This window comes from Vipera ursinii (assembly GCF_947247035.1).
Source record: "Vipera ursinii genome assembly, chromosome: 7".
Classification (NCBI taxonomy): domain Eukaryota; kingdom Metazoa; phylum Chordata; class Lepidosauria; order Squamata; family Viperidae; genus Vipera; species Vipera ursinii.
In genome coordinates, this window is record NC_139521.1 from 56,937,317 (window position 1) to 56,956,920 (window position 19,604).

Here is a 19,604-nt window from a genome sequence, read left to right on the forward strand (position 1 = left end):
AAAACTTGACCCGCCCCCCAAAAAAGGGGAAAAAATGATAAAGTACAGGTAGTCCTTTCTCTCTCCTCTCTCTCCCTCTTTCTCTCTCCCTTTCTCTCCCTATTTTTCTCTTTCCCTCTATTTCTCCCTTTCTCTCTCTCCCTCTATTTCCCTCCCTTTCTCCTTCTCTCTCCCTTTCTCTCCCTCTCTATTTTTCTCTCTCCCTCTATTTCCCTCCCTCTTTCTCCTTGTCTCTCCCTTTCTCTCTCTCTCCCTCTTTCTTTCCCTCCCTATTTTTTCTCCTTCTCTCTCTCCCTCACTCTCTCCATTTCTCTCTCTCCCTCCCTCCCCCATTGTCCCTCCCTTCTTTCCTTCCTTCCGTCCCTCTTTGTCCTTCCCTCTCTGCATTAGAGCAGTACCCGCAGAGGGGGCCCTGTGGCCCGGCCGATTCGCGTTCCTGGCAATCTCCCTCGCTCCGTTTCACCCTGCTTTCTCTTGTAGCAAGGGAAGCTGAAACCGAGCGAGGGAGATTGCAGGAGCGCCAGATCGGCGTTTCTCAGCACATGCCGATTCGTGCTCCTGGCAATCTCCCTTGCGGAGGTTGGGGCTGGCCATATGGATCACCTTTGGACCATAAGACCCACCCTCGTTTTCCTCCCCACTTTTTTGGGGGGGGGGAAAGTGCATCTTATGGTTCGAAAAATACGGTACGTGATGACATGTCACATGATGATGCAAGTTTGACATTCCTGGTCTAAGATGTTACTGTTTCAATGGCTGTAATGGAATGTATTAAAGGCCATCAATTTACTTTTACAGTGCTTCTTTACAAAGTACTATGCCTTAATAAACATTATTTCTGTCAAAAAATATATCTATAACTGATTTAGTCTGAATGTTGCAAATTTTTAATAACTGCAAAATTTCAATGACTTTAACTCTTAAATATCCTGCAATCTTATCAAAGAATGCCCCTGTGAACTCAAGAGACTTTAATAAGTTCTAGAAATAAATACATGTAATTAAATGGGTGAGAGGATGGTTGAATAGCTTTTAGGGTGCCATATTATTGACCTCTGGTATATAGTGAGAAATACAGGAAGAAATCACACATTAGTAAGAAGTAATTTCAGATATGGAGTAAGTTGAAATTAAGTTAAATTATTTTTGACTTATAAAATGTGATATGTTGGTCACCTGTTTTGTGTCTTATTAGTTGAAGATCTACTCACTTTGAGGCAATGAAAAAGAGGATTTTCCGTGGCAGTCCCCACCACCTGGATAGTTTCTTGGGGAGATTAACATATGGGGAAACTTTTTAAATTTTCCATTTTTTGTAAATAAGAACTAAAAGGTCCAAATTCTAAGCCATTCAAAACTCTCTTTGGATTTTCTATTGCATTTTACTGCATTCTACTGCATTTTTGTTGTCTTGGATTTTTTTTCTCTATGCTCTACTGTGCAAGACGGAGTTTTGATAAATCTGAAATTGATCTGTTTTGCAACCCTCCTTCTATGTTCAGGAAAGTCATTCTGCATTTCTTTGCTTATGAACCCCAAAACCTATTTTGTTTCTTAATAGTTTCTGACTAAGAGAGGAAAAATTTCTATCTGCCAAACTTTCCTTGACTATATTTTTAAAAAAAAATCCATCAAGGCCAAGTTGTGCTACTGATATCAGTCATGAATGCTTTTCTTTTCAGAAAAGGACTGCTGAGTCTAATTCTCCTGATTCTGGTAATACTTACATTATACAGTTTTTTTTGCAATTATGTAAACTATTCTACTATTTTAGTTTTGAAAGGCAGGACAATTGCTGGGTCTTATATATTGGACTACCAGCTTGTTTTGCTGGTTTAACTGTAACATGCGCAACTACTATTTCGCCTTACAACTAGAGTTTGCAAATATACAACATATATAAATACATTAATAATCATAATACATATTTATACATAACACAGCACTACCCATATTAAGGGTTGCAGTGCTATTCTTTAACTGTCTTTTATAATAAGATAATGGGATACATGTTATCATACACACAGAGACACACAAAATACTCTTCTTTAAAAACTGATGCAGTACAATAACAGCTGCATCTTTAGCTTGTGACACAAAATGAGCCATAATCAGCCAATGGGAAACACAAAGAAGACATGAATTCAGTTGTTGACTCTTTTTTATAACATTTAGGCAGTCTTTTCTTCATAAAGGACGTGTATTTATCCTTCATTCAGAACCTCTTAAAGCACAGGCAATGTTAATGGCCTCTTCAACATCTGTTTAAACTTTCTTTACTATTACAGAAAATTTGAATTATTTATCTGGAGATCCACTGTGATTTCACAAAGACAAAGGAGAAGTTATCAATCATTTACATGTCTCAAATAATAGGTATGGACAACAAAAGTCTGTTCTCTTCGCCCATCTGTACCACTAATGGACCTGAGAACATCGGCCTTTTCTCAAACTTATATCATCCAGCCCAATTTCCCCAGTTCTTCCTTTTCCTTTTTCTCCCTTAAAAATAACCTGAGGGGAGAAAAAAAATAAAGACATATAAGACTGATTGGGTTCATGTATCATGTTAAGCTATTGCTTGTTTAATAAGTAACAATGACTTTAGCTATACATAACACCAAGCTATGAACCATGATTTATGGCACAACAATTATACTCACAAATTATACTAAGCAACACTACATTTTGGATAAGTGCAATGTGTGAACTTGGCAACTTTCAGCTTATGGGCTGCTGTTCCTTTAGTTTATTATATGATGTTGAGAGAAATATGGAATATTTTTAGGAGTACTTAAAAAGGAGCAAAATATATTTGCATTTACTTCTGATGAACATTCATTCAGGTTTAGCTTTAAGTTAATCATGGATTATGAATGGATATATAACAATAAGGGAGGTTGCTAAAACTAAAAAGGTTAAATTAGGAAAGGTGTCTGACCAGATGGATGATCAGGTTCTTATTATAAATGATTTGAGGATGAATTTTTACAACCTTTACAAAGCCTGATTAATCTTACAAGGATAAAAGATGCCAGAGAATTGGAAAGAGGCCAATAAAGCATTAACATCCAAAGAAGGACAAGATTTGACTTTAACAAGAAGCTATAGGTTAATATTATTGAATAAAAACTACAAGTTGTGTGCAATTATTTTGGCTGATAGACTCAAAATAATTTTGCAATAATTTTGCAATAATTATTCATGGAGATCCACATGGGATTTTACTTGAAAGGATAACCTTAAAACAAACTGCCAAATCTTTCCATGTGCATGCATGCAGTAATCTTGCTGCAGTTATCATATGCAAGGTTCCCTTAATTTTTCCATCTGTTAGTCCATTGGTCCCAAGGAAAGACCTTTGGTCTCAATTGTATATTAACCTTTTAAATCCTCCAAATCAGTTTATATACTTCAATCCACAATATTGTAGTTTTTTACATGTCCACTACATATGATAAAATGTCTCTGCTGTTCACATTTCCAACATGTATTTGAAATGCTTTCATATATTTCTATACTTCTAGAGAATTTCTCCACTAACATATTCCAGCAGTACATCATTTTGTAAAAATTCTCTTTAAGATTATAGCATAATGTAAATTTCAATCCTTTCAACCACTTATGTATCCCATTGTTCCATATGTATATTACTCTCAAAAGTTTAATTCCCTTTATAATTCTTTTCATCATTATTTCACTTGTATACATTTAAAAATTCCAGTTCCATCTTTTGTACCCAATTTCATTTCAAACTCTGTCTTACAATATTCAAAATGATAAACTCCTTTTTGTCTACTTGAAATATGTATATTAACTGTAAATAAAAAAAACATTTTCAAATGTCCCTCTGTCATCAATTCCTCTTTTGAATTTATTTTATATTCCCCTTGACAAATTTCTAATATTTCATGATAAGTTAGCCATTTATATTTGCTTATTATTTCTTATCTATCAAATGTTTCTTTATGCTGAGAGCCACAGAAGTGTTTTCAGGTACAACCTGAATTTTTATCTATTTAATACAGTATTCTCAATAGGGCACATAGTGATTTTTAAAATTCACATTATAACCTTCATTCTATCATACCACAAATATTCATGCCACCCAAATTTTGGGCACAGGGGAAGTGTTCCAGATTTTAAAATTACAAATTCTTGCAACTGAAGTAGGGAACTGCAATTTAAGTAATGCTTTCAAATGTAATCAATACTTGAAGAAAAATGGTTATTGTGGAAAGAACAATGTTTTGAGGAATCTGGGGAAGACGACATGCTTTATATGTTTCAAGCTCAATCCATAAGACAATACAACATGGAATTTAATCCAATACTGGGGAGCGTGGGGAAGATCTTTAGTAGTATAACGCTTAAGATATTAGATGATTTAATTTTTATGGTGGTCATAGAAAAAGGTGCTCTGCAGATTCTATTTTGATAATTAACATTAAGCAATCAAGACACTCATTGAAGAAATTGTAACACATATAGAGATTAATAGAAGAAAATGTAACTCTATTGAATATACTAAATATAAATAATATTGTGCTCTCTCTTTCTTTCTGTTTATTTTTTCCCCCTTAGATCTCAGATTTGTACTCACACTTTTGATGCCAGGTCCTTTCAATGTTATATGCGTTTGACTCCAACCATGACCTCTGTTCCTTCCCCAAATTGCTGGCCCATGAATGCCAGTCTTTCTTAAAAAGACTTGAAGCAAACCAGAGTGTAACCCAGATACTTTATGCCTAAAGGATAAGCACAGCTCTTCCGAGCGAGCTAAATGGCCAAGTGGGAGAACCAAGCGGGCAAATCGACCTGCCTTCCCTTTCGGCTGAGAAATAGATAAATATTGTCCACCTGTTTAAAACAAAGTGGGAGAAGAAAACACATCATTTCAACATGTCCTTGAAAAAGAACATAATAATAAAGAATTAAATTTATGGCTGCAACAAAAGACTAATACTGACCACCCAGCTGTAGCACTGCAAGTAATGTGAGGGCAGCACTGATTTGACTGATTTTAAATTATTTATACATTTCCAGCATATGGTCTACTCTGAAGGCACCATAAATATATATATATATATATATATATATATATATATATAATTTAGTTAAAATAATAGAAGAAATGACTTGGATCTGAAAAAGCATTAGCATAACATACTGTATATATGAGTGCTGTCACCTGCATTTTTCTATAATGTTGCAGAAGATATTCTATCCAATTCAGAAAGTATTGTTATCTTCAAGCTGTAATAACTGAATGTTGGGTCTTGAGAAACATTTTTTTTGCAAAAAAAATATTTTCTCATCAATATTCTTTAATTATATTTGATCCTGATGGTTTTCCATTGATGAAAGGTCACTTTGGGGATCATACTACCCAAACAAAACTTGGGCTGCAACTGACACCAAAGTATTAATAATCTGGACTTATTCTATGTACTCCCATTGTTTATTTTGGAATGTCCACACATCATTTATCCTAAGAGAGAAGATAAAAGCTTTTCATTTGAAACTGTAATCTTAAAATATTTACTGCCTGGAACAATTCATGTTTCTGAGGAAGTGAGAGTTCAGTAAATCTTCTACTTTCTCTTTTGGATATGTGCAGGTTTACATCCATAGATTTCAGATAACTTTAAACATGTCCATTTCTGCAACAATCATCCCAATTTCTGTAAACATAGTATCTAGAGCCAGCCAAAGTATCTAGAGCGCCCGACCTGCGCTCCTTCCAGCGCGATCTAAAGACGTATCTCTTCGAACAAGCTGGCCTGGCCTGATGGGATGGGGTTGGGTTTTTATTACTTTTAATGTGTTTTAACCTATTGTTAAGAGTTGTGGGCATTTTATTTAATCTCTTTTAATTTTTGTATTTTGTCTTTTAACATGTACTGCCCTGTTCACCACCCTGAGTCCTTCGGGAGAAGGGCGGTATACAAATAATAATAATAATAATAATAATAATAATTATTATTATTATTATTATTATTATTATTATTATTATTATTATTATTATTATTATTCCAGAAATATATCTAACATTTGCCATTAGTTAATCTTCCATGTATTTCTTCATGACAGGATAAATAGTATGTTGTGCAAAAGCTATCAACTTTAGAGGAGAACTGGAAGACAGGAATGAGTCAAAAAGGTAGTAATTTATTTCACTGATGAGAATTCAAAAGTCTACCAAAGTATGTTATCAATATTTTATATATATATAATTTATTTTAATATTTCAAGTTAGAAAAGTTCTCTAAAGAATGTATACCTTTTATACAAATGTGGTAATAACAAAACAAAGGCATAGCATTAAAAGGCTTAACATCTTAACTAACCTTCCATGTATACTGTACATACTGTACTTGTAGTGTGGCTATATTATCTAACTGTAATTCCCAAAGTGATTTTGGTCCAAGCCCTATTCAAGTGACTTGAGATGTCTCAGTAGAACTAATTGTATAAATCCATATTCAGAATCACAAATTATAAGTAAGTAGTTTTCTAAAGCTTCAGCTACACAATAGGCTATACAGATTTAGATTTAGCTATAATCTCTCATGAAAAATTGTCAATTATAAAGAAAATAACTAAATGCTAGTATGATTTAGAAACAAAAATCTGAATAAATATGCAAGGAAATTGTTTTAAGATGTATTACTGTGTAGTTCACACACTGTTTTTAAAACTTTCCCATTCAAGAAATAGTCCAATGAAAATGGCCCCTGAAAATTTATATACACAGGAAAGCTGAAACAAAACTCTAACAAATTCTAACAAAATTCTAACAGAAACACTTTTCAGCTCCAAATAAATCAATTGCCAGAAACTATATGCGAAGATTTTTCTTATTTCTGATTCTTTGCTTATCAGATAGTCCTATCTTAAATGGAAGGAAATTGATACCTGAGGAGTCTTTAACAGGTTCCCAATGTAAATCATCATTTCTTTCCTTGATCCATCCACACAAACCACCATCAAAGTTGCAAGTATGAATCAGAACACCTGCAGAAAAGAGATGCAAAATCAATAAAAAGACCTTCAGATTTGAGACAGATTAACTCTCTCCTTTATAAACATGCTGGGATGTGCATTCCAATACTTTGTAAGGGTACTAGATTGGTAGAGGCTAAGCTAAGTGTGTGGCTATTATGTGGAGTCAATGTTCACACAAGCAATGTAAAGAATATATCAATCACATTTGCAAAAAGGAGAAGCTTTTATTAGTGCATCAATTGATGAAGGCTAAGGAATTCTAAGCCATTTTCCTACAGTGTGCTTCTCTTCATTTCTGCTTTTAGAAAAGTATGGGATACCCAATTTAGTTAAAATTTGTTATCTTGGGGAAAATTATAAAGTTCTGTAGATTTCATTAGATTTATTCTACTACTTTCCTCAGAATTCAAGGAATGACTTTCTTAGAAAGTAGAGTTCTTGTTTTACAGCACAGCTGTTTTGTACTCATAAGTATTAAGGTGGCACACATATTGTTAGGAAAGTAGTAAACAATAAACAGTAATGCTTTCTAGAGTGCGTTCTAGAATGATATCTAGATCCAAAGGGACAAACTGCTTACCTGGATCATCGTTTGCTTCATCCTCATTGGCACTTATCCCTTGTTCAATTTCAAATGTTTCTAAGAGATTATTGCTCACTCCAGGCTGGCGGGGAACTGGAAGAGGAAACCATCAAGCCATTAAAAAAGACTATAAAATAGAGAAGGAAGTCAACCACAGATTATTACATAGATTACCTACCAACCTATTGTCAAGCTTCACTGCAAAAGCCATTTGGGTGAGCTTGTAAGAAATACAAGGATTTGAGCTAAGTAATAATTATAGAGGCCACAACCAACTACTATGACTCATAAAGAAGACTATAAAGAGAGAACCATATTCAGACCCTCTTGCATTTCCTTCCTAACAGCTTTTTAGCATGCTAGTTCATTTCAATCAAATCTTTGTTTCAGCTTTCATTGTGAAACTGCTCTGTTTTCAGTTTTTTCCTAACATCTAGAAGACCCCCAAACTCCTTTCCAACTCTGTTATTCTGATATTTGCTTAAAAATTGTGCGATTCATTTAACAACCATGGGAAAAAGGTTAACAAAATCTAGTGTGACTTAAGGCTCACTTAAGGTCCATCTTGTTTAAAGATGGAAGTTCCAGTCCCAATTATGGTTCTAAGCCAAGAATTACCAGTACCTGTATAGCAAAAATAACCTATGTAATATATACCCCTATACATGATTATCATGAGGTTTGTGACTTTGTTAGGAATCAAGATCCATATATGCTTGCTAAGGCTAAGTTCTTGTTGACAATACTATAGAAGAGGCTAGTAGTATGCATACTACAGGTAATTAGAGAGAACATCTTTGCCATTTAAATCATTATGACATTTACTTTGGGGAAAAATGTTTGTAACTATAATAGCATTAACACACTTAAATTTAAAATTACCTTTCAATGTCCACAACTTTTATCTCAAAGTTCCTCCTAATTTGGAGCTAGGCCTACAAAAGGATCTAAATCTTCTGAAAGAATAATGCCTTAGGCTGTTTGCCACATGAAAGCTTGACAAATTGATGTAATCCAAAACACGAAAGGAATTTCACGTGCAGACTGTACAGCTGGTCCTTTGATTTCATGTATATCAACTAAAGAATAACATGCAATTATTATAGCTTTAGACTACTCATATCAATATCTCTAAATGCCAAACTATTTGTGCTGTGTAACTAATATTTCTCAGAGAAACCAGCAAAAAACTGAGAGTTGAATCCTTGGCATTAAAGTTGTAATTCTTTCAGATTTACAGTCTCGACTGATTTTTTTTTAACTTCTCAGCAGACATGCCTGAGATCTTACAAACAGTAGAGACAATAAGCCTACGCTGATACGTATATAATGAAGCCTTTTCTGACAAAACTTTTCCTTTGGCTATAGGAATTCATGATTCTGCACTTAATACCGCAGTAGGTAAAGAGCACCTAGATATACATAAAAAAGAGAAGACTACAGAGTGAATTTGAGTGATTTATTGGTTAACATTCTGTGGATTCATTGAAAGAATTTCCTCAATTAATTAATTAAGCATTCTTCCATCTCTGAGCAACTTAATGGATTTCTAAGCATACCAGCCCTCCCTTCCTCAAGCCCTGCTATGTCACCCCATTCTGGTATTCGAGTTTCTGGGGGTATGAATGAAAAACACCAGGAGTATATACCAAAACTAAAAGCTGGTATCAGACTTCACCTGTGGTGTAAAGGTCATCCCAACTGCCTAGCTAAAGCAAGCAGGCACTTATATTAGACAGTGAAGAAGGAGGAGGTATATGGTCTTTCTTTTTAGAGACAAGAGCAAACCTATTATTTGAATTGGTATGCTAAGGGTCACAAGGTGAATGATTCAGAGGAGAAGAAGAAGAATAAAAAAAAAACCAGGATGGAAGCTTAGTGAAATTTTGTATAGTACAGATGTCAACATCCAAGATACTTTTAGAAGATATTCCCTATTCTCAAGAACCTGTACAGATGAAAGATGAAATTTGATTCTGATTATTACCAAGTTGATGACGAGAAAGAACAGAATGATCAGCGAGCTGCATTGGCTACCAGTTGTCTTCCGGGTGAGGTTCAAGGTTTTGGTAATGGTTTTTAAGGCCCTACATGGCATGGGTCCGGAGTACCTCGGGGATCACCTGCTGCCGGCGTCAACTTCCCTCCGCCCTGTGCGTTCCCACAGAGAGGGCCTCCTCAGGGTGCCACCGGTCAGAGAATGTCGGCTGGTGGCCCCCAGGGGGAGGGCCTTCTCTGTGGGCGCCCTGGCTTTATGGAATCAGCTGCCGGTTGAGCTCCAGATGGCACCTGACCTTCGCTCCTTCCGACGTTGTCTGAAGACCTACCTATTTGAGCAAGCCGGCCTGGCCTGATGGGGGATGTGCTGGGGGTTTTATTGGGGATTTTTAATATTATTCTACTGTTTTTAGCTCGGGCTCTTATTTAATTCTTTTTTAATTTTTGTATTCTGTATTTTTTATGTGCCCTGTTCACCGCCCTGAGTCCTTCGGGAGAAGGGCGGTATACAAATATAATAAATGAAATGAAACAAGGTACATGGGTATAATTACAGAGCGATAAGTATTATGCTAGGAAAACTGAAAACCTAGGATGGGAACAGATTATCTTGGTGGACGTCTACCCATATGCTTATTAAATATTAAATACTGACTTGAGGGCACATAATCAGTTGATAAGTTAAAACATTTCCAGTTCTTCCAAGCTTAACCTTGTTGCACCATTTTATTTGCCTGGCTAAATAGTAAGTGGCAAACATGACTGTTTAACCATTATGAAGCAGTATCATCTGCTCGCTCTCAGGGAACTGGAAAGATAAACTGCTGTCAGTTGTAAGCACTTTCAGAAGCCAAAGTACAGTTAATTTCACTGCCTTTCATTTTGAAGGAAAACATTTGCTTAGATTCAGAAAAGTAGTCAGAAACTTAAATTGTGAGTTCCAAACCTGTTCCAACTTGATATGAAGCAAAGTGACTGGCTCAAGGTCACCCAGCTGGCATTGTGCCTAAGGCAGGACTAGAACTCATGGTCTCTCAGTTTCTAGCCTGAAGATTTAACACACCAAACTGGCTCTCTAACACGTACCTATCCTACCCTAAAAATAAGATTTACAAACCAGTTGATATGTTTATACAGCATGGCAAGCTGTATATATATATATATAAAATGAAGTCAGTCCTTGATTTTAATATAGCATTTTTAACATTTGAAGATAAGTTATATATTAAATTCTGTGTAAGATATACACATGATGAAACATTACAGCAAGTAAATGAAATTGTGTACCTAGGTGAGATGCTTATTAAAAAGAGGGAAATGGGCAGAGAAATTTTAAGATGTGTCAACATTGATAGAAAGGAATGGGAGGCAACAACTTATTTATTATTTATGTATTGTCCAAATCCAATATTAAACTAAAATGGAATAGTATGATTATTAGGTACTTATGTACGCAAGTGTAGTTAAATAGAAGGAGGAGAGGAGAGATATTGTTATTCTGTTCCATCAAATGACTTCAGCCCAGAAAATGTTTTATAGTCAAAATTTTAGCTCTACAGATAGGTTGGTCTGCCTGTCTGTCTCTCTGTCTATCTGTAATTTATATAATCAACCATCTCACAAGGAAATGAATCTAGGTGGTATACAACAAAACATATCTAAAAATCATTATCATTAAAAATATTAAAACCATTAAATAACTGTAAAAAATACTAAGACTGATAGATGCAGGGATGTTAATAATAATGGAGCTACCTCATTAGTTCACCTTGTCAGGGGGCCCAGACCTCCAGATCTTGAGGGACCTTCAGAATCTTAGATGTGATGAAGCCATTCTCACCTCAGGAGGGAGGGAGAGAAGACTCACAGTGTGGGGATTATAAATATTCTAACAGATTTTCCTGAACATTAGCTATTTTGTGAATGTGCCTTATTCCCAATCATACTGTAGTTCAGATTTCTTCTGTCATAAATAAAAATAAGCATCCACTAGGATTGGATATTAAACAATATGAGCAATACAGAACAAAACAGTGATATCTGTGCAATTTACATATTATTCACTTTTTCATTCACTGGATTTATTTATTTATTTATTTATTTATTTATTTATTTATTTATTTATTTTATTTTATTTTATTTTATTTTATTTTATTTATTGCCGCCCATCTCCTATCCAGCAACTCTGGGTGGCAGAGTCCTATCCTGAATGTGGGTAACAATGTTTGCAAAATAATTTTTAAAGAACCCTTAATAATTCCTACAGAGAATTAAGTTTCAAAAACATTGGGTATTCTTAGATAATGCCTTCATCTTCCTCAGGCTTAACTGATGTGTTTTCTGTCTCCTAATTTATGAGGACCTTATACCTACAATATATATTAAAGGTGGAAAATTCAAATAAACTGTTTTTCTGGGGAGGGAGAAAACTGTCTTAAGAAAGTATGCTAATAGTTGTTGCTGAAATACAGCCAAAATCACTCCCAAAGTTATTCAGGAATGCACTTGTCCATACAAGATAATAAAATTCATATTCTATTAGCTAAGCCCTGTTACTATTCTGGGCACCAAAGAAGACTTTTCGAAATACACTCACAAACTCTATAATTAACGTCAGTTGTGATGCTAAAGATGAAACAGAGCACTGGGATATTTCTTGGCATGTATTCCAAAACATGCAAGTATCAAATGTCATTTGTGTCATGAAGCTGACTTGGCATGAAAGTACTGCAATATTTTTAAAGACATCTCTCTAAATGATGCTCCCTAATGAAGAAGCACCATTGGAATCATGAAGTCCAAATGTCTCCCATCTGATGAGCTCGTTCCATAAAGCAGAAATCAACAGTTATTTTTAACTTGACTTTCCTTTTGATTCTTGTGCAAGTAGCCACAAGACGGTTATGGGAATTCACATGAAACAACATGTCTCTCAAAAACATGTTTGGAAATTAAACTTGGGTCCAAAATATTAACCCATTACATATTTAGTATTGTTTATTTAATTCATAGCCAAACTTCCCATACCACTGCATTCCATTTGATTTTCAAATGTCCATCTGTTATTATTGGACATGTTGATCTAGATTTTCCTAGAATAGACCACAAGCTACAAGTCCAGCATTCTATTCCCACAATGATCAAATGCCCAATGTCAGTGGGAAATCAACATGCAAAACATGATGAAAGTAACAGCATCCTCCAACACATGTCCTTTATCGCATAATATTCACATTGCATCTGATATTAGAAGTGTACAACTATCATGATTAGCTGCTGTAGATTACCTTATTCTCCATAAAAGTGTCTACACTGTGACAGTATGAGAAATCTTATTTTGAACAACAGAAGAATATCAAATTATACAGGATCTTGTGATATAGTATTCCAAATAGTAATTATGTGCTTTTGTAACCATCCTTCAGTGCATAATGCTGGTTTGTAAAGAAAAGATTTTTTCCAAACCAGACATAAATATATTCATTTTTATTATTCCTTTCTTACTCATTCTTTAAAAGTAGTTAATAACAATAATAGTGACAGTATAGAAATACCCTGAGACATAATGTAGAATTTTAAATCTGTCAACTTGTGGATCAATATTAAAAATGTTTAATCCCATGAATAGTTTTGTCTTAACCCAGGGGTAGGCAACCTCGGCTCTTTTATGACTCATGGACTTCAACTCCCAGAATTCCTGAGTCAGTTGACTCAGGAATTCTGGGAGTTGAAGTCCATGAGTCATAAAAGAGCCGAGGTTGCCTACCCCTGTCTTAACCCATCACTTTCTCTCTCTCTTCTACTATTCCTGCTCATTGATGAATTTAGTCTAGTTAATTAACTATATTTCACATTAACACATGAGAAAATTTAGCCTTACTTACTAAATACATCTCCTCGGGGTTTCTGTGGCTCAAATGGGATCCTATTGTCAACCGTAGGTCCCAGCTGTGGTGTAGTTTCACTAGGAAAAGGCAGAGGCTCCTCAGTTACTACTATTGGCATTGTTGTTGTTACAGGCTTAAATGGAATTGTGGGTGGTTGGGGAGGACTTGTCACTGGTGGAGATCTTGTCACTGGACTGAAAGCTGCTCTTGTTGTGGTAGGTTGTGTTGCCAATCTAGTATATGGTTTGTATGTTGGTTTCACAGTTGGTCTTGCTGTTGTCTTCACATAAGGCTTTGGTGTAATTACATGTGGTAAATATGGCAATTTGACAGGATATTTTGTACCACCAGATTCAGGTATTCTGTTGGTCATGCCACTGCTTCCTTTCAGAAAAGTTGAATTGCTTTTAAATACACTGTATGGGTTAGATGGATCAATCATAACTTTGGGAATCCCTGGAAAGAAAAAACCAAGAAATGTGCAAAGTTAAGAAGTGATGCAGTATTAAGCCTAACAAAAGCAACCACAAAACAAAACAAAAACAAAAAAACAGGATTTCTATCAATACAAAAGTATTATGATGCTTGCTTATAGCTCTGTGGATATCATTTTTTATCTTTAATTCTTAACTACAATTTCCATATCTATATGGGATTGTCAAATAGTCAAGGAGATGCATTTTTTCCATAAGTTGGCTATGTAGTCCAAAATAAACAGGTCTTCTATCATAATCATAATAGTAAAGTTGGAAGGGACCTTGGAGGTCATCTAGTCCAACCCCCTGCTCAGGGTATAGGGTATAGAAACCCTATACCATTTCAGACAAATGGCTGGCCAGTCTCTTCTTAAAAACTTTTAGTGTTGGAGCATTCACCACTACTGGAGGCAGGTTGTTCCACTGGTTAATTGTTCTAACTGTCAGGAAGTTTCTCCTTAGTTCTAGGTTGCTTCTCTCCTTGATTAGTTTCCATCCATTGCTTATTGTCCTGCCTTTGGGCACTTTGGAGAATAGCTTGCTTGCCTCTTCTTTGTGGCAGCCCCTGAGATATTGGAACACTGCTATCATGTCACCCTAGTCCTTCTCTTCATTAAACTAGACATACCTAATTCCAGCAGTGGTTCCTTATATGTTTTAGCCTCCAGACCTCTAATCATCCTTGTTGCTCTTCTCTGTACTCTTTCTAGAGTCTCAACATCTTTATTTACATCATGGGGACCAAAACTGGATGCAGTATTCTAAGAGTGGCCTTACCAAGGCATTGTAAAGTGCTATTAATACTTCACGTGATCTTGATTCTATCCCTCTGTTAATGCAGCCTAGCACTGTGTTGGCTTTTTTGGCAGCTGCAGCACACAGCTGGCTCATATTGAAGTGATTGTCCACTAGGACTCCGAGATCCTTCTCAGTTACTACTATTGAGCAAAGTACCCCCTATACTATATCTGTACATTTGTTTTTTCTTGTCTAAATGTAGAACCTTACTTTTTTCACCATTGAATTTCATTTTGTTAGGTAGCGCCCAGTGTTTAAGTCTGTCCAGATCCTCCTGTATCTTAAGCCTGTCTTCTGGAGTGTTGGCTATTCTGCCAGCTTGGTGTTGTCTGCAAATTTGATGAGTTCCCCATCTATCCCCTCGTCCAAATCATTGATGAAGATGTTGAAGAGCACTGGGCCCAGAACAGAGCCCTGGGGCACCCCACTACACATTTCCCTCCATGTAGTTGCGGTTTCATTGAGGACCACACGCTGAGTACGGCCGGTCAGCCAGCTATGAATCCATCTATAGTTCCAACAAAACTAGACAGCACCAGTTTGTAGAATTTTATTGAAGGCTACTGCATTTTAATAGTAAGAGAAATTATTCAAGTATATGCTTGTAAACATAGTGGAGAATTCAGTGTTGTACACTTCTAAAATACATAAGCAAATAACATAAGTGCTTAAATATTATCTAAATTAAATTGAGGAATTTGTTCAATAGAAGAAAGCACATTTTTCTTGGCACATACATTGCTCAAATTAACTTAAGCGAAACTGTTATAACTAACGAATTTAGTGAATAGGTCTAAGAGCAGAAGCATGAATCTATGCATGGAATGAAAAGCAAATTTTCCAAGATAGCTGCAACATTTTATTTGGGCCTCTGCATGATTTTGTACAGCAAAGTGGTGATATATAGGTCTGCTCACTGAACTATGTCAATGGGTTGTAGCCCTGACTCAAATTACCTTTGTTCCTAAATGTACATGATATCTAAGCCATTGCCGTCCTTGACAGTATCCATCAAAAGTGTGAAATTAATGTCTACTTACAAGTGGTGATGACACTTACTACAGTAAGTATATTTACATTTTGTAAGCCAAATTGAGATAATATTTATTTATCAAATTTATTTGTTGTTGTTGTTAGTTGCGAAGTCGTGTCCGACCCATCGCGACCCTATGGACAATGTTCCTCCAGGCCTTCCTGTCCTCTACCATTTTCTGGAGTCCATTTAAGCTCACGCCTACTGCTTCAGTGACTCCATCCAGCCACCTCATTCTCTGTCGTCCCCTTCTTCTATTGCCCTCAATCTTTCCCAGCATTAGGCTCTTCTCCAGTGAGTCCTTCCTTCTCATTAGGTGGCCAAAGTATTTGAGTTTTAGCTTCAGGATCTGGCCTTCTAAAGAGTAGTCAGGGTTGATCTCCTCTAGGACTGACCGGTTTGATCGCCTTGCAGTCCAAGGGACTCGCAGGAGTCTTCTCCAGCACCATAGTTCAAAGGCCTCAATTCTTTGGCGCTCAGCCTTTCTTATGGTCCAGCTTTCACTGCCATACATTGCAACTGGGAAGACCATAGCCTTGACTATACGCACTTTTGTTGACAGGGTGATGTCTCTGCTTTTTAGTGTGCTGTCTAGATTTGCCATGGCTTTCCTCCCCAGGAGCAAGCGTCTTTTTATTTCTTGGCTACAGTCCCCATCTGCAGTGATCTTGGAGCCCAGGAAAATAAAATCTGTCACTACCTCCATTTCTTCCCCATCTATTTGCCAGGAATTGAGAGGGCCAGATGCCATGATCTTGGTTTTCTTAAAGTTAAGTTTCAACCCAAGTTTTGCACTCTCCTTCTTCAACCTCAATAAGAGGCTCTTTAGTTCTTCTTCACTTTCTGCCATTAGAGTGGTATCATCTGCATATCTTAGGTTGTTGATGTTTCTTCCGGCAATCTTAATTCCAACTTTTGATTCATCTAGCCCTGCCTTTCTCATGATGTGCTCTGCATATAAGTTAAATAGGCAAGGCGACAGTATACAGCCTTGCCGGACTCCTTTCCCAATTTTGAACCAATCAGTGGTTCCGTGTCCAGTTCTCACTGTTGCTTCTTGGCCTGCATATAGGTTTCTCAAGAGACAAATAAGATGGTCTGGTATGCCCATCTCTTTAAGGACTTGCCACAGTTTGTTATGATCCACACAATCAAAGGCTTTAGCATAGTCAATGAAGCAGAAGTAGATGTTTTTCTGGAACTCTCTAGCTTTCTCCATGATCCAGCGTATGTTAGCAATTTGATCTCTAGTTCCTCTGCCTCTTCGAAATCCTGCCTGTACTTCTGGTAGTTCTCGATCCACATACTGCTGGAGTCTAGCTTGTAGAATTTTAAGCATAACTTTACTAGCATGAGAAATGAGTGCAATGGTGCGATAGTTTGAACATTCTTTGGCACTGCCTTTCTTTGGAATTGGAATGTAAACTGATCTTTTCCAATCCTGTGGCCACTGTTGAGTTTTCCAAATTTGCTGGCAAATTGAGTGTAGCACTTTTACTGCATCGTCTTTTAAGATTTTGAATAGCTCAGCTGGAATACTGTCACCTCCACTAGCTTTGTTGTTGCTCAGCTTTTCTAAGGCCCACTTCACTTCACATTCTAGGATGTCTGGCTCGAGGTCAGTGACCACCTCATTGTGATTATCAGGGACATTAAGCTCATTCTTGTATAGTTCTTCTGTGTAATTTTGCCACCTCTTCTTAATCTCTTCTGCCTCTGTTAGGTCCCTGCCATTTTGGTCCTTTATCATGCCCATTTTTGCATGAAACGTTCCCTTCATCTCTCCAATTTTCTTGAAAAGATCTCTGGTCCTCCCTATTCTATTGTTTTCTTCTATTTCTTTGCATTGTTCATTTAAGAAGGCATTCTTATCTCTTCTAGCTATTCTTTGGAATTCTGCATTTAATTGTGCATATCTTTCTTTTTCTCCCTTGCCTTTCGCTTCCCTCCTTTCCTCAGCTATTTGCAAAGCTTCCTCAGACAACCATTTTGCTTTCTTGCATTTCTTTTTCTTTGGGATGGTTTTGGTTGCTACCTGTTGTACAATGTTGCGAACCTCTGTCCATAGTTCTTCAGGCACTCTGTCTATCAGATCTAATTCCTTAAATCTATTTGTCACCTCTACTGTATATTGAACAGGGATATGATTTAATTCATACCTGACTGGCCTAGCGCTTTTCCCTACTTTCTTTAATTTAAGCCTAAACTTTGCAACAAGAAGCTCATGGTCTGAGCCACAGTCAGCTCCTGGTCTTGTTTTTACTGACTGTATAGAGCTTCTCCATCTTTGGCTGCAGAGCATATAGTCAATCTGATTTCTGTGTTCACCGTCTGGTGATGTCCATGTGTAAAGCCGTCTCTTGGGTTGTTGGAAAAGAGTGTTTGCTATGACCATCGTATTCTCTTGACAAAATTCTATCAGCCTGTGCCCTGCTTCATTTTGTACTCCAAGGCCAAACTTGCCTGTTATTCCACTTATCTTTTGGCTTCCTACTTTAGCATTCCAATCTCCCATGATGATAAGGACATCATTTTTGGGTGTTAGTTCTATAAGGTGCTGTAGGGCTTCATAGAACCGGTCAATTTCATCCTCTTCGGCACTGGTAGTTGGGGCATAGACTTGGACTACTATGATATTGAATGGTTTGCCTTGGATTCGAACTGAGATCATTCTGTCATTTTGAGGGTTGTATCCCAGTATTGCTTTTCCTACTTTTTTATTGACTATGAAGGCTACTCCATTTCTTCTGAGGGATTCTTGCCCGCAGTAGTATACCTGATGGTCATCTGAATTAAATTCACCCATTCCTGTCCATTTTAGTTCGCTGATACCTAAGATGTCGATGTTTAGTCTTGTCATCTCTTGTTTGACCACGTCCAGCTTTCCTTGGTTCATGGATCTTACATTCCAGGTTCCTATGGAGAAAGAATCTTTACAGCATCGGACTTTCCTTTCACCACCAGACATATCCACAGCTGAGCGTCCTTTCGGCTTTGGCCCAGTCGCTTCATTCTTTCTGGCGCTACTAGTACTAGCCCTCTGCTCTTCCCCAGTAGCATATTGGACGCCTTCCGACCTGAGGGGCTCATCTTCCAGCGTCATATCGTTTTGCCTTTTGGTACTGTCCATAGGGTTTTCATGGCAAAGATACTGGAGTGGTTTGCCATTTCCTTCTCCAGTGGATCACGTTTTGTCAGAACTCTCTGCTATGACCTTTCCGTCTTGGGTGGCCCTGCACGGCATAGCTCATAGCTTCATTGAATTACGCAAGCCCCTTCGCCACGACAAGGCAGTAATCCATGAAGGGGATCAAATTTATACAGCTGTTTATCTCATAGAAGTCATTCTGGACAGCATACAAGAAATAACGGAAACAATGAATATATAAAAATATCAGGGTGAGGGGTGACATGATAGCAGTGTTCCAATATCTCAGGGGCTGCCACAAAGAAGAAGTCAAGCTATTCTCCAAAGCACCTGAAAGCAGGACAAGAAGCAATGGATGGAAACTAGTCAAGGAGAGAAGCAACCTAGAACTAAGGAGAAACTTCCTGACAGTTAGAACAACTAACCAGTGGAACAAACTGCCTCCAGAAGTGGTGAATGCTCCAACACTAGAAGTTTTTAAGAAGAGACTGGCCAGCCATTTGTCTGAAATGGTATAGGGTTTCCTGCCTGAGCACGGGGTTGGACTAGATGACCTCCAAGGTCCCTTCAAACTTCTTCTTCTTCTTCTTCTTCTTCTTCTTCTTCTTCTTCTTCTTCTTCTTCTTCTTCTTCTTCTTCTTCTTCTTCTTTTTCTTTTTCTTTTTCTTTTTCT

General features: G+C 36.9%; 1 protein-coding gene across 2 annotated transcripts in view; it reads right to left on the reverse strand.

The window, feature by feature from the left end:
• Positions 1-358: 358 nt before the first annotated feature.
• Positions 359-19,604, reverse strand: part of NPNT (nephronectin) — a 67,310-nt gene continuing 48,064 nt past the window's right edge. For both annotated transcript variants that reach the window (XM_083367095.1, XM_083367094.1), the window contains 5 exons: positions 13,474-13,932; positions 7,589-7,684; positions 6,919-7,017; positions 4,604-4,860; positions 359-2,514 (listed from right to left, as the gene is read on the reverse strand). In XM_083367095.1, the coding sequence (XP_083223221.1) occupies positions 2,419-2,514; positions 4,604-4,860; positions 6,919-7,017; positions 7,589-7,684; positions 13,474-13,932 (1,007 nt within the window). In that variant the 3' untranslated portion in view covers positions 359-2,418. The remainder of the gene's footprint in view (positions 2,515-4,603; positions 4,861-6,918; positions 7,018-7,588; positions 7,685-13,473; positions 13,933-19,604) is intronic.